Source organism: Phyllostomus discolor, chromosome 4 (assembly GCF_004126475.2).
Source record: "Phyllostomus discolor isolate MPI-MPIP mPhyDis1 chromosome 4, mPhyDis1.pri.v3, whole genome shotgun sequence".
In the NCBI taxonomy this organism is placed as follows: domain Eukaryota; kingdom Metazoa; phylum Chordata; class Mammalia; order Chiroptera; family Phyllostomidae; genus Phyllostomus; species Phyllostomus discolor.
In genome coordinates this window covers 123791548-123806651 of record NC_040906.2, presented here as the reverse complement: position 1 = coordinate 123806651, position 15104 = coordinate 123791548, and the positions used below count along the sequence as shown (strand labels likewise).

At 39.9% G+C, this 15104-nt stretch overlaps 1 protein-coding gene across 1 annotated transcript; it reads right to left on the bottom strand.

Moving 5' to 3' along the window:
- Positions 1-4566: 4566 nt before the first annotated feature.
- On the bottom strand, positions 4567-7541 carry IL17A (interleukin 17A). The gene is made up of 3 exons (XM_028508694.2): positions 7515-7541; positions 6228-6418; positions 4567-5153 (listed from the first exon to the last, which is right to left on the bottom strand). The coding sequence occupies exons 1-3, from the start codon at positions 7539-7541 to the stop codon at positions 4916-4918; spliced, it is 456 nt and encodes a 151-aa protein (XP_028364495.1). The 3' UTR covers positions 4567-4915.
- Positions 7542-15104: the final 7563 nt, after the last annotated feature.

Genomic DNA, 15104 nt, shown 5'->3' with positions numbered 1-15104 from the left:
GTAGGAGAAGCTAGTTTGGGAGTAGAGTTAGTGAATTTAGTTTTCTCTCTGTTGACTCTGAGGTGTCTACAAACTATTGGTTCAAATTTTGTTTCAGTTGACTATCAGCTACGTGCCAGGTCAGGTGCTGATGGTCTGGGTCTCAAGGGACCACAAACCGGTTAAGTAGATAAAGCCAACATAGCATGTCACAGTAGTGATGGATGGTACCCAAACTGCTTCTGGGGCTCACAAGAGAGGAACCTAATCCGGCACCACTGCAGGGATGGGTCCGGGGATAGGATAGAGTGGGGAGGGCAGGTGTCTTAGTCTGTTTGGGCTGCTAAAACAAAATACCACATACTGGTTGGATTATAAACAACAGAAATTTATTTTTTATAGTTCTGGAATTTGGAAGTCTGAGATCAAGGTTCCAACATAATTAAGAGCTTTCTTCTGGTCAAAGACATTCTGTTGTATCCTCAACCTGACAGAAGGGGTGAGGGAGCTGCCTGGGGGCTCTCTTATAAGAGCACTAACCCTGTTCATAGGAGCTCTGCCCTCATGACTTGATCACCCCAATAGCTCTACCTCCTAAGTCTTATCACTTTGGAGGAGAGGTCTTAACATATGGATTTTGAGGGGATACGAATATTCTGATCACAACAATAGGGTAGAATTAGAGGAACAAGGGGCAGAAGGTGGTACAGGCATTCAAGGTAGAGGGTACCACAGGACACAGGCATTGAGGGCAAGAACATTATGGTGGTCACAGCAGGGACTTCACTATGGACATAGGGTAAACTTCAAGGAGGAAGTGGCATGAGACAGAGCTGGAGCAGGTTCAAGGCCAGATTACAGAGGATGCTTTTTGTCACAGTTCATTCTGTGCCATAGACGTTGGAGCATGGATTGAGGAGGACAGAAGCAACAACAGCAAGGATAGGCAGGAAGCTGTCACAATAACCAAGGAGAGAAATGAGAAAGGATGAAATCCTGAACCTAGGCAAGGAGGGGAATAATTTGAGAATTTGTAGGAAGTGAAATTCAATTAGTTTGCTGGGTGTGGGTGTTAGGAGTAAGGAAGAGAAAGAGGGAAGAGTCAGGTGTGCCTCAGAGATTTCTGGCCTGGATGATGGGGTGGGGAATGGTGCTGATTGGGGAAAATGAAGATAAGATAAAAGCAAAGCCTATCAGAGAAGAGAGACAGGGAAGGCCACTGCCTTTTCCCACCACAAAATTCCCAGAAATACAATTTAGTGGGAAGTAATTGTAAGGAGATGCAAAAGGATGTTGCAGAAAATATTCCCCAAAGCCCATGGTTGGGAGATGGGGGAGGGGATGATATGATCATTAAAATACTTTGCATTACCAAAGGAAAGTTAAAAGCTATGCTACTGCCCTGGGCAAATGGAGTTCATGACTTTAAGAGCATTCAGTGACTCTTGACTTAGCTGTAGAGTTTACAGTGTCTGCGCCAGAGGCAGGGAGGTGGAGGCTCCCCTGTCATGGGGTACTCTTGCCCTAACTAAAGATGACAGCAGAAAGAAGGTAGAAGATATGGGGGAACTGGCAAAAGTGGTCCACGGTAGGAGGTGTCAGATATGAGGTAAGGTAGGAAGCTCCAGGTTAGCACTTAAAATAATGGCAGGCTGAGAGAGAAGGGCTGGTCTACCACGGGGTATTGAGGAAGCAACAAGCAGCCATGGCTGTTTGTAGTGAAAAGGGCAGCCATGTGATAGAGATTCTGTCCTGCTGTTGGTAGTGAGGAAGGAGGTACTTCTGCTTCTGTGAGAATTCTGCCACGAGGGCTGAAAGAGTAAGCAGGCAGCCATACGGGCTGAGGAAAGGATGAAAGGAGAAAGCTGACAGTGCTGTGTGGGCATCCGGAAAAGCTGATGGGGCTGGGAATGGCGGCAACGAGCCGAACCAAGCACAGATTCATGGGAGATGCCTGGATTGCTGAACTGTGACCAGGGAATGCTGACTTCTGCTCTCTGAAGGACATATGGAAAGGCCACTCTTTTAGGATGGGTGCCTTCCTGGACTTCACCATGATCCAGTATAACATGGCACATGTTTTCCTGGACTATTACATGGAGGCTGAGGACAATGTACTCCAGATCCTGAAGGAGAGAGTTGCTACAGGAGGATGGAGACTTTGAAACCCACCACTGTACTTTCCAGAGGGGATAGAAACCTGTTTGTGCAGCCAGCTTAAGAACTGATAAGGCTATGGGGAACTTCTGGCTTTGGTGGTTTCGGTTTATAACCTGGTGGAGAGCAAGAGACATGCTGGCTCTCGTGGGAGAGGAGGGCTCTGAGCAGGAGAACTTCAACCCTCAATCCCCCACCTTTCCAGGCTGGAAGCCTGTAAATAAAAATCTGTCTGCTTCAACACTAATTGTTGGGTCATACACTAAGGTGCCATGTGCATGAGTCCCGCTTTGCTTAGTTACATAATGGTTCAGGACTAAGGATATATGTATAGGTATAGGCATAAATGTGTATACATATGTCTTCATATATGTATCTTCGTATATATATATATATGTATGCATATGCCCTTTTATTGCCCTCCATCCCAAAAGAAAAGTTAATTTTTAGTTTCACAACCACTATTCAGGGAAAACTGGGAATTGAACAGCAGGGTTTGAGCAAGAGGATCTGAAGCATACAGGCTGTGTGAAGCTTCAGTGGCAGATGCCTATGGATCTCTTATAGAAAGACTGTGGAACTAGCTGATGTGGCTCAGTGGACTGAGTGCTGCTCTGCAAATTAAAGATTGCTGATTCAATTCCCAGAGTAGGGCACATGCCTAGGTTGCAGGCCAGGTCTGTGAGAGGCAACCACACATCCATGTCTCTTTCCCTCTTTCTCCCTCCTTTCCCCTCTCTAAAAAGAAATAAATAAAATCTTAAAAAACAGAAAAAGAAAGACTGTGATAGGAGGTGGCCATGAGATGTAAGTGCACGAATGACAAAGATAGGCTGGAGAAGTCGACTCTGAGTTAGGAACTGGAGAAGCAGCAGAAAAAGGCCATAGGCCTCTGAGTGGGTCTGAAGCATACATAGGGGATGAGCCTGAGACTTTCTAGAGGCCTCAGAATTAGAGCAACATAGAATGCTGGGCCATAGCATGGAAAAATGGTTGACTTGAAACTTGAAACTACTCTGGAATTGAATGTTATTTAGTTTTTATTTTACTTGGACTGAACTTTCTCATAATTCAAGTTTGTTTTGTCTCTATGGCTCTTTTCTGTGTCCTGGGATGCATTGGATCAGAAGCCCAGAGAAGGAGGGTCATCCTAGGGATGTGGCTTGAGGAAGAAAAAAATGTTTTTTTTCCAGGTCTCTGATTGCCATTAATCTTCAAAAGAAGCCTGAGTTTGAGGAGAGACTGAATAGTCTAATCTGAACACTATGTCTTCTCCCAGAACCTCCCCCTTCCTGTCAAACCTCAGTTCATATTTTTTGAAGGGTCTTTTCTTCTTTTATGTATGACCTTTAGTAATATGTCGTTTTCCCAGAGCCATCATTTTATTTGTTTAATTCATTTTGGAATGCCTGTATCCACAACATTGGTAATAGTATGAGTGTTGGCCCTTCATTGTCCTGAAGGCATGTAAAATTGAGAACTGGGAGTTGGGTGGGTCAAGGGTATTGTTACTCAAAGGCATGCTTTGTTTTGTTTTATTGGAGAATTTGCATTCTTTTCCACATAGGGAAGAGCTGAGCTGGCTAAAGTACTTTTTTAAATTAAAAAAAATTATTGAATTTTGTGGGGTGACATTGATTTGCAAAACCATACAGGTTCCAAGTCCACAACTTAACAAAACATCGTCTGCACACTGCATTGTGTGCCCATCACTCCAAGCAAAGTTTTTTTCTATCCCCATTTTCCACCCCATTCGCACACCTCCAGTTCCATTAAAGATTTAAATTGTATTAGAACGAAATTGAATCAAGTACTTTGCATTTCTTATCAATTCTTTTCTATGTATTTGTATTCTTTTATTTATTTTTTATTTTTAGCTTTATTTTTACAGGTATCCTCATTTCCCCTCCTCTTTGCCCACCTCTACCCAGGCCCCACACCCACTTCCCTCTGGCCATCACCACATGTTGTCTGTGTCTCTGACTTATCCCTCTATGTTCTTTAGCTAATTGGCTTGAGTACTTTTAATGATAAAATATAAGGAAACAAAAATTTTCTTCCCAAACTTTATTATTACAAATTGTTTTTATTACAAGTGTTTAACAGAGCAGAGAATTAGACTTGCTATCTCTTGCGAAACTTGAACAATTAAAAAAATTAAATTAATAAATATGAAAGTAGGTACAGTCTTTTTTCTCCCTAGCTATGTCATGCTCTTCTAAGAGACAAAGAGGAGAAAATCCTGTGCCCCTATGTAGTACCAACTGAGAAATTTTCACCTGCCATTTCTTCCTATGTGAAATTTCCCTGGGCAGAACAGACAATTGCACTATTTCACCTTTTTTCTAAAGGTTTCAGAAACATAAATAGATTCATAAATAGCTCATATAAATATAGGTTTTACCTTTTAAATAATAAAATTCTTAAGTCTGAAATACTGCCTTTTTAAAAAAATACAAAATAAGGCATGCAACTCATTAAAATGGCACCTTACACACCTAAGTTATCTCAGGGCCTATTAAATACATAAATAACTTAAAGCCCTTGGAAAAGCAATTAAGAAGCAAATTGGTATTCAGTGTAAACCTTCCTCCACAATGCAGAAAGGGAAGGGTGATTCAGATTCAATTTCTGAACCAAAGTGTTACCTCTGAGTGTTACCAAACTTCAGTTGAGTGAACTCATTTAAGAACCCCAGTGAGTTTGGTCAGAAATTGGGCTGTGTCTACTCCCCAGAAAGCCTAACTGGTCTGGGGAACTGGGGTCAGAGCAGAAATGCTTAAGCCCGGTGGTGGACAACGGGGAAGACACAGGTGCAGCCCACTTTGACCACCATCTTCTCCAGCCTGAAGGAGTGGGGGCAGCTCTGAGGGTCCCTGAGCAAGACCAGGATCTCTTGCTCGATGGGGACGGAGTTCAGGTGGTGGTTGATATTCCTATCAGGGTTGACACAGTACAAGTCACGGCACTCTGCCTCCCAGATCACACGGGGATATCTCTCAGAGTCCTCATTGCGGCTACAGGGGGAGACAAAAGCCAGGAAGAAAGTGAATTCCCCATAAAGCAGGAAGGAAACCAAATAGCAATCATTGAAAGGAGACAAAGTTACAGGGTGACAAAGTGTAGGCATTGCAAATTCTCTAAGGACTGTTACTCTGAAAAAGAAGTAGTTTCAGGAAAACTTGATTTTTAAGCACATGAAATATTATAGAAAAAAGACAATGATCAGTTTTTCCCAATTTCTCTGAAGAATGAACAAAATAAGATAGACTGAGGCTGCAGAAGGGACTTAAGTTTGACATAGAGGATCTTTTTGTTAGGGTACATTTGATAAATGGATAAATACCAAGAGAATCATCTAGGAATATGATAGTTGTTAATGGGAGTTAATGAAGTCTGTCTTTGAAACATGGAATGTATTGAAATGTTATCTGACGACACATTCCGGGAACAGAACCCAGAGCTGATATGTACGGCTGGAAACAAAAGCTTAAGCTCCTCTCTTCCTTCTGTCCTCCAGCTGAGTGAATGATTTGCTTTGAGTTTGGATTTAACTCTTCTTAGTAATGGGAAGAGGAGAAGGAACAACAATCAAGTGACTATGTAGGTGCCACATAATTGAGGCTTATTTGCATGAAATCAAGTTATCAAAATACACTTATTATTTAATTTCTTATGGGATCTAAGTACTAGATTTATTAAGGACACAGCAAATATAGGTCTGCTGGGGATCAAAACTAACTGAAAAAGGGGTAGAGATACCCAACATGATACTTCTATCTTCACTGGGATTCAAACAACAGACTTGGGTATCAAAGATATAAGAATGATGATTGCCATTAATCTGAGTGAGTTTTTGGTGTCAGTGACAATGAGATCTAACAGGATAGGTATTGGGGGTGGGGATGTCCTGTGCTCTATCCAATAAGTTCATAGAATGAAGGTTTGAGAATCATTATTTTGCACAATGGCCTTTCCAGGTTTGACTAATGATTCTGAGTGAGTAAAATTTTCCTCAATGTGATTTAACTGGCAGTCTGATGCATACAAGATAGAAGAATAGACAGATTTTATCTGGGGCTTTTACGTACCGGAGACTCCAAGGTGAGGTGGATCGGTTGTGATAATCTTTTATCCTACCCATCTTTTGGTTAAGGATGTTGAGGTTGACCTTCACACTCTGAGGGAAGTTCTTGTCCTCAGTATTTGGGCATATTGGATTTCGTGGCATTGCTGTTCCTGCCTTCAGTATAGCCACCAGAATCAGCAGCTGCAGCAGTGACTGGAACTGAATGGGAAAGGAGAGAGAAGTGGGAGATTGAATTAGCATGTGGTTTTTGCTAGCAAATTGTGATAGTGGTTGTATTGTTAATTACAGAGAACACACTATGTTCTAGGACAATCTATTCTAAATTCTCTGATCAGTTAATAAAAACCTGGTTACATGACCAAAATAATGTTAAGGCCATGGAGTTTCACCTGCCTTGAGCATTCATCTTTTGATTTAGGAAAGGCACCTTATTCATTTGGCTGGCAGTAATTTTAGTAAAAATGACAAGTCATCGTCCTGTCAGTACATGCATCACTGCCAGGTCATTGATAATATTGACCTTGACTTTCTAGGAGGAAATGTCTTCTTGCACCATTGTTCTCTACCTTAGCATCCTGTGAAACCCTATGTGAAAGCAAATGTGCGCTTGAGAAAGGGCCGTAGGGAATCCAAGTGGTATCAGTATTTGTGCTAGAAATGCTGTTGGTACCACTGGCAAACATTTCAACCCCAAACTGGATCCCCCTTATGTTTTCTAGGTATATTTTACAGTTTTCTTAATTTACATACACTGATTCTATAATCAAACTCCATTTCAAAAAATATATTTATAAAATACAAAAACCTTTTATTCTAAACCACAGTAATCCTGCATCTGATGAGAATAAATGGGTGTGGCATACCAAGACTATGGTATAATAATAGGATAATGGAAATAAAAGCTATTGCCACACAATTTATTAAATCCTCAAGGGCCATGACCCATCTTATTATGGATTAAAGAAAAATGCTGTGGGAGAATGATATTAAATCACTTGTACTCAGAAAAGTAGATTTTTCAGCAAACATTCTTTCTTAGTGCATAGCATTATGTGATTCTTTTGTGTGGTTTAGCCCCAGTATAAGCTCTCTTTCCGTTTTAATCTCATTTCTCAAACTGATGTGTATCAGTTCTTGAAAATGCTACACAATAAATATCTACCAAAGCTTTCATTTCCTATTCTACATGATCAGAATTCTAAGATCTCCAGAATTTCATGCCCACCTTCCAGAAGTATTATCTGGTCCAATTCAACAAGAGCAACGCATATTATAGTAGAGGACTCACCATGGAGAGTGTTCTCTCAGGAGCCATTGCAGTTTCTCTAGATTCACTGGAGATGGATGAGCTTGCGTCGGCTGTGAGATGGACAAAGGGCTATGCTATCTTTGCTCTTTATATAGGACTTCGCGCCTTCTGTGGTCACTTACGTTGGCGTATTGGAGTAGGTTTAGGGGTGACACCATTTTGGTTAAAAGTTCCATCCCTAAATGAGGTCAGAGAAAAACCTCCCCTTCATAGCGAGGAATACCTGCTTGATTTCTTGAAGGAAACTGGTCTTGTGCTGGTCTTCATTGTTTCTTAGGAGAAGCTTTTCTAAAGACTCTTTCCTCTTTTCATTCTTCAAAGATTACTTGCCGGAAGCTGAGCAAAGATGCTCTACTTGTAAGCTGATATCATTCATTTATGGTCATGTATGAAGTTGCCATAAGAACTCTGATTTATTTTAATGGCTCATGGGATAATATAAATTTGACATAACATTCAAGTCTTCAGGTGCCATGAACCTTGACTTCCCATTTAATAATTCCTTTCTTCATCATATTCCCTAACCAGATGTTGTGGAGGTCATTACAGAAACTACTCAAAATCTCACCACATAAACAAACAAAAAAGGAATAAATAATTTAAGGATGGCAGGATATATAATTTTATTGACATCTGCTTTGTTGAATGTTTGTTCTGCTAAGGAATAATAACTGGGTTAAAGAGACATACAATTTACTATTAAAGGCGTATCTAATGAAACTTGTTAACACATGCAATTCTTCAGGAGGAATGAGATGCAATTGGAGGGAGATGTAGACTGACAATAGAAGGAATTGGAAATATAGACAGAGACTGGAGAATGGTGATAGAAGCAGAGGAAGAGAGGGCAATGAAGAGCAGAGACTGATAAGCACAAGAAGAGAGAGGAGGAATGAGGGAGGATAAGAAGGAAAGAGAGAAGGATATGGTTTCTCCTTCCTTTTCTGTTCACTCTCTGAGATGAATTTTGATTTCGGGTCCTTAAGAAAAGCTTCTCCTAAGAAACAATGAAGACCAGCGCAAGGATGATAGAGATGAGCACTGAGTGGATACAGATGTGGTTGGCAATGTGTTACCCTCTCTCTGCCCTTTTCACCCAGGGAGGTGAACATGACTCCAGGTCCTCTTAGCTGGTATGTATATATTACTCATGAGGCTGGTATTTCATATAATTCAGGCAGCCTCACTAGCAGTTCTAACTCAACAATTGAAGTGTATAAGAAGTTTGCTGACTCTTGGGCTTGTCAGCAAGCCCATTAGTTTGTCCTGAGAGGTATTCTTTCTTGCCCTGATCTATCTGTATCTCAGAGAACTGACCCTTCAAGTTGCTTTCTCAGACTCCCTGGTCAGCAGGCTTTTAGCTGTGTTTAGCCAGAGGAATATTTAGCCCCAGGGCAGGAGAGTGGGAGTGGAGGGAAGGAAGGGGAGGGGGAGAACAGGGTCTCCTCACTGTTTCCTGGTACACCGATTGCTCCTTTTGTGTTACCACCCTTGGGACGGTAGTAGCCTCTTGCTGATGCCAACCTCAATCACCATGGTAACAAGTTCCTTGCATGAAATTTACTGTGTAGCAAATGTCTGAAGTGACTTCTGTTTTATTGGCTAGATAGATCCTGATGGATCAGTGAGGGAGGCCATGAGCAGCCTAATCTCAGGGGGATGGTGCATGATCTTGATGGCAAAGCAGATTCAGATAGAAGAGAAAGTAAAATGCAGCCCCTCATGATTTCCCTAGTTCTTGTGTTGACATCACTGTTTACCCTTTAAGAGATAAGAGTCACCATGAACTCTCATGTCCTTTTTTCTACATTTGATCAAGCAACTGTCTTAGAAGTTGCTGTGTCTCTTACATCTGTTACTTATTTCTAGACCTACGGCCACTCCTCTAGCTTATACTGTCATCCACTTGCGCTGTTTTAATAGCCACCTTTGCTTTTCTCATTTGCTGCCTTCTACCCACCTTCAACATTCCTGCAAAAATAATTCTCAAAGCATGGCTTTGATTGTGCCTTTTCTTGTCCCATTAGTTTGTGTAAAGAACAAAATGCAAAACTGTTAGCATTAGAATTGGTATTTGTGTCACTCTTTGAGATCTGCTACCTTTCTAGCTTCACCTCCTAGTATGATCCATGGATTTATGGGTCCTGATTGTCCTCCTTCTAATTCCCATACAACTTTTGTTAAGGTGCTGTCTCTGAAATGCTCTTCCCCATCCTCAGTTTATCAAAATGCTACTTGTTCTTTCAAATCCTATTAAAATGTGTCTTTTATGTCTGTAAGTCTCTCCTGGTTATTCTAGTTTAAATGAATGGTTCCCATAACATGTAGCTTATACCTACCACTCTAGTAAATTTTGCTTCATTTTGTATTGTGTTTTACTTGGCTGGACAAAGTATGTTTAAGATATATATCTATTTCCCCTTTTAGATTTTACTGCAGTCCTTCAAAGCCAGTGTGTTACTCATCTTTGTACCTTCCATGGTGCCAATGTCAAGCTTTATATAATAAGGGTTTTTATAGATTGCTTTTGTGTTGCTGATTTCTCTCTGATATACAAGTGTTCCTGCATATTTCTAGTGTATTGAATGTCATTTGTTTACATATCTGATTTTCTTTTGCTAGACTGTGAGCTACCTGGAGACAGGTAGCCATCTTATTAGTCTTTGTATCATCTAACATACTGTCTAATAAATAGTAAATGCTCAATATTTTTATTGATTGACAGTATGAGTAATGTTATTTGAGTAGTTCAGAGTCTTAAATATTGATTTTGGGACCCAGTTGCATTCTGATGACTATATTGAGTTGTGTAATGTCTTGACTCTCCATCCTGATACTTTTGAAAATAGTGTGACAAAGTTCTGGCCTATTTTGGACCACCTGCAGTGGGGACAAGTGTTCCTTGCTTGTTCTTTCTGGCAAGGATGAGGTGGAGGAGAAAGTGCTGCCAGTTTTTTGGTTGATGGTCAAGGAGGAAAAGCTGACTCTAGCTGATCTGCCTATGGTTGCCTCCTGTGTCAGTGAAATCCAGCCTATGTGCTATTCTTTGAAATATCAACCCTTGCTTTAAAATAAGAATGGGGAAACAAGGCGGGTTTTCAAGAAAGTATAACAATGATAAGATTGAAGTGGTGGCTGAAGTTGGCTGTGATCAGCCTTGAGTAGGACTAGATTCCCAGATGCACACTTGAGATGGAAACCTGTGCCTCTTGGAAGAACAGTCAGAAGCACAAAGAGGGTGTAGAGAGTGGGGTGGAGCCCTTCCTCTGAATCTGTCTACAGAGGCAGCTGGCTCAGGTTAGGATCCCAGTCTGCTGAGAAAGAAGGAATGTTGGACTAAGAATTAGGGTGTCTAGAACACTGGATAAGAGGGCATTTTTGTTTTCATTGTAGACCTGCCATTAACTACTGATGACCTTGGGTGCTTCATGTCTTTGAGGCTCAGTTTCCCTCTTTTTTTTTTTTAAGGATTTACATCCATTTACTTTTTTTTTTTAAGGTTTTATTTATTTATTTTTAGAGAGGGCAGAGAGGAAGAGAGAGAGAGAGAGAAACATGAATGTGTGGTTGCTGGGGGTTATGGCCTGCAACCCAGGCATGTACCCCGGCTGGGAATAGAACCTGGGACACTTTGGCTCCCAGCCTGTGCTCAATCCACTGAGCTACACCAGCCAGGGCTAGTTTCCCTCTTTATAAAATGAGTTCTTGAATTTTGACAGTTCCAGTCAAGATAGTTAAGTAGGTGGAAACCGCACCTACCTTCTCCCATGATCACTTCAAAATTACACTTAAATTCTAGAACAATCACCTTGGAGAACCATATGAAGACTAGATGAACAGAAGTTCTATCACGAAGGCTATAAAGAAGAAGCCACATGGAGACTGGTAGGAGGTGCAGAGATGCTAATTGTGCTAGATCTGCATCCGCATATGGTTGTTGAGAATTGGGAAGGATATCTCAGATGCTGAGAACCCACCTGAGGAGTGAGGGGTCGCAGTCCACATCAGGCTCCACACAGTGGAGCACTAGTACTGGGAAATAGTGTCCTCAAAACATCTGGCTGTAAAAATCAGCAGGGATTCCATCAGTCTGGGTGAGATGAAAGGCTGCTGGAAACCAAAAGATCCGCTTATAGGACCTATGCACAGACTCACTAGCTCACAGGCATGCACCCTGAGCTCCAGTGAAGGGACAGCAGCTGAGGGAGGAGGGTTGCCAGAGACACACAGGGAGAAAATGAGTTGTGTACCTTCAGGGCAAGGGCTGAAGAGACTGTTGTCATTGTCTCTATGTTAAGCCTTCCTCCATCACAGCAGGCTCACAATGTAAGAAATAAAGAGCTCAAAATACTGGTTATAAGGATGCTCAAGGAACTTAGGAAAAAAGAGAGTAACTCAGTGAGAACTTCAACACAGAGATAGTAAGCATTAAAAGAGACATAGAAATCATCAAAAAGAGCCAGTCGGAAATAAAGTATACAATAACTGAAGTGGAGAATACACTAGAAGGAATCAGTGACAGATTAGATGAAACAGAGATTAAACCAGTGGTTTGGAAAGCAAAGTAGAAGAAAACATTTAATCAGAACAGCATAAAGAAAAGAGAATTTTTAAAATGGAAATAGTTTAAGGGATCTTTGGGATAATATAAATCATAACAACATTTGCATCATAGGGGTACCAGAAGGAGAATAGAAAGCAAGGGATTGAGAACCTATTTGTAGAAATAATGACTGAAAACTTCTTTAACCTGGTGAAGGAAAAGGATATACAAGTCCAAGATGTGTGGACAGTCCCAAACGATATGAACCCCAAAGAGGCCCACACCAAGACATGTCATAATTAATATGGCAAAGGTTAAAAAGAAAGTAAAAGCAGCAAAGAGAGGCTGTTATTTACCTACAAGGGAGCTTCTACAAGACTGTCAGCTGAATTTTCAAAAGGAACATTTCAGGTAAGAAGTGATGAACACAGAATTCTCAAAGTAATGCAAAGCAAGGACCTACAACCAAGACTACTCTATCTAGCAAAGCTATCATTTAAAACTGAAAAGCTTCCCAGACAAGAAAGTACTAAAGTAGTTCATCAACATTAAACCAGTATTATGGAAATGTTAAAGGACTTTTTAAAGAAGAACAAAAAAGGATCATAAATGTGTATAATAAATGACAATAACTATGTGCCTATCTTCAATCAGTTTAAATGTAAATGGATTAAATGTTCCAATGAAAAGAAATAGGGAAGCTGAATGATCCACATATATGCTGTATAGATAATCCTAAAACTTGTATGAAACCACAAAACACCCTGAATAGTCACAATAATCTTAAGAAGGAAGATGAAGTTGGAAGTATCATGCTACCTAACATCAAATTATTCCAGGGCTATGGTAGTCAAAACAGCAGATAGTCAAAACTGGCATAGAAACAAACACATAGATCAGTGAGCACAATAGAGAGCTGAGAAATAAACCCACACCTATACGGTCATTTAATAAATAACAAATGAGGTAACAATGCACAATGGGGTAAAGACAGTTTATTCAATAAATGCTTTTTGGAAAATTGGACAGATGCATGCACATAAAAAAAGTGAAACTAGGCCACCTTCCTACTCCATATATAAGAATAAACTCAAAATGAATTAAAGACTTAAATGTATGGTGAAACTATAAAATTTCTACAAGAAAGCATAGTCAGTAAACTTTCTGATACTTTTCTTTGTAATATTTTTTCTTATATATCTCCTTGGGCAAGGGAAATAAAAGAAAAAAATAAAATGGGACTATATTAAACTAAACAGTTTTTGCACAGCAAAGGAAACAATTGACAAAATGAAAAGACAACCTACTGACTGGGAGAAGACATTCACCAATGATCTATCCAATAAGGGCTTCATATCTAAAATTTATAAAGAACTTAATACAACTCAAAACCACCCAATTAAAAAATGGGCAGAGAACCTGTGTAGACACTTCTCCAAAGATGACATACAGATGGCCAATATATGTATGGAAACGATGCTCAATATCACTAATCAGTGAATTAGAGAAATAAAATGAAAATCATAATGAGATAATGCCTCTCACCTGTCAGAATGGCCATCATTGATGAATCTACAAACAAGGGTTGAGGATGTGGAGAAAAGGGAACTCTTGTGCACTGTTGATGGGCTTGCAAATCATTGCAGCCGCTGCAGAAAACAGCACAGATGTTTCTCAAAAAATTAAAAATAGAACTACCTTATGAGCTAGCAATTCCACTGTGAGTATATATCTAAAGAAATACAAAACACTAATTTGAAAAGATTTATGTACCCTTATGTTCATTACAGTGTTATTTATAATAGCTAAGATATGGAAACAACCCAAGTGCTCATCAATAGATGATTGTGTAAAGAAGATGTGGCATATTTATATAATATAATATTACTCAGCCATTAAAAAAATTAAGTCTTACCATTTGTTACATGGATGACCTAGAGGGTATTATGCTAAGTGATTAAGTCAGACAGACAAAGACACATAGCATATGGTTTCACTTATATGTGGAATTGAAAGAACAAAATAAACAAACAATAGAGAAACATCCATATAGTTAACAAACTGAGCATTGCCATATAGGAGAGGGTATAGGGGATGAATGAACAAGGTGAAGGGTAAGAGGTACAACTTGGCAGTTACAAAATAGTCATGGGGAAGCAAAATACAGCAAAGGGAAAATAGTCAATAATACTGTAATAACTATGTGTCTTTCTAGATGGGTATTGGACTTACTAGGCAAATCACTTTGTAAATTATACAATGGTCTAACCACTATGCTGTGTATCTGAAACTAATATCAAACACTATTAAGCCCTGGCTGGCATAGCTCAGTGGATTGAGTGCGGGCTGCAAACCACAGCATCGTGGGTTTGATTCCCAGTCAGGGTACATGCCTGGGTTGCAGGCCATGACCCCCAGCAACTGCACATTGATGTTTCTCTTTCTGTCTCTCTCTCTCTCTATCTACCTCCCTTCCCTCTCTAAAAATAAATAAGTAAAATCTTAAAAAATATATTAAATGTCAACTGTAATTAAAAATAAAATAAAAAATGAGTTTTTGCATTAGGTAATCTTTGTACTTATGAAACATTCAGGTAAAGAACATATAAGAAAAGAAAATTAGGGGTGGTTATTTTGCTTAGTGATTTTCTCCAGGTTTATCAGTTTTGCTTCTTTGAAGACTTTGGAAACAGGTATCCACAAGTAATTGGTAACCACACGTGGGGGCTGGCTGCTGGGTGTGGAGGGAAGAGGCCGAGCAGTGGAGAAGGGGAAATGGTCCTAGGAGGCAATTGTGTATTTCAAGGGATGATACTTGTAAAATGTTTGTGGGCTTTTTCATTTAGAAAAATGATTTTCAAGGCTCCTCGACATTACTAGTTCACCAAATATTATTCCTTCCTGCTTACAACAGAGAATAATACAAGAGATAAAAGAAAAGTTTCTTCCTTTTGTATTGAGGAGAAAATATTGTGGAATCTTTTGTCTCAATGTGGAGGAAAATTAAGATTGCTGTTAAAAAATAA

What these genes read in the sequence shown, in the direction of transcription:
- IL17A (XM_028508694.2), bottom strand. Translation starts at nt 7,541, where the DNA reads ATGGCTCCTGAGAGAACACTCTCCATG. An exon ending in CTGAGAGAACACTCTCCATG is followed by an intron (nt 6,419 to 7,514) that starts GTGAGTCCTCTA and finishes ATTCAGTTCCAG; the next exon opens with TCACTGCTGCAGCTGCTGAT. An exon ending in ACCTCACCTTGGAGTCTCCG is followed by an intron (nt 5,154 to 6,227) that starts GTACGTAAAAGC and finishes CTCCCCCTGTAG; the next exon opens with CCGCAATGAGGACTCTGAGA.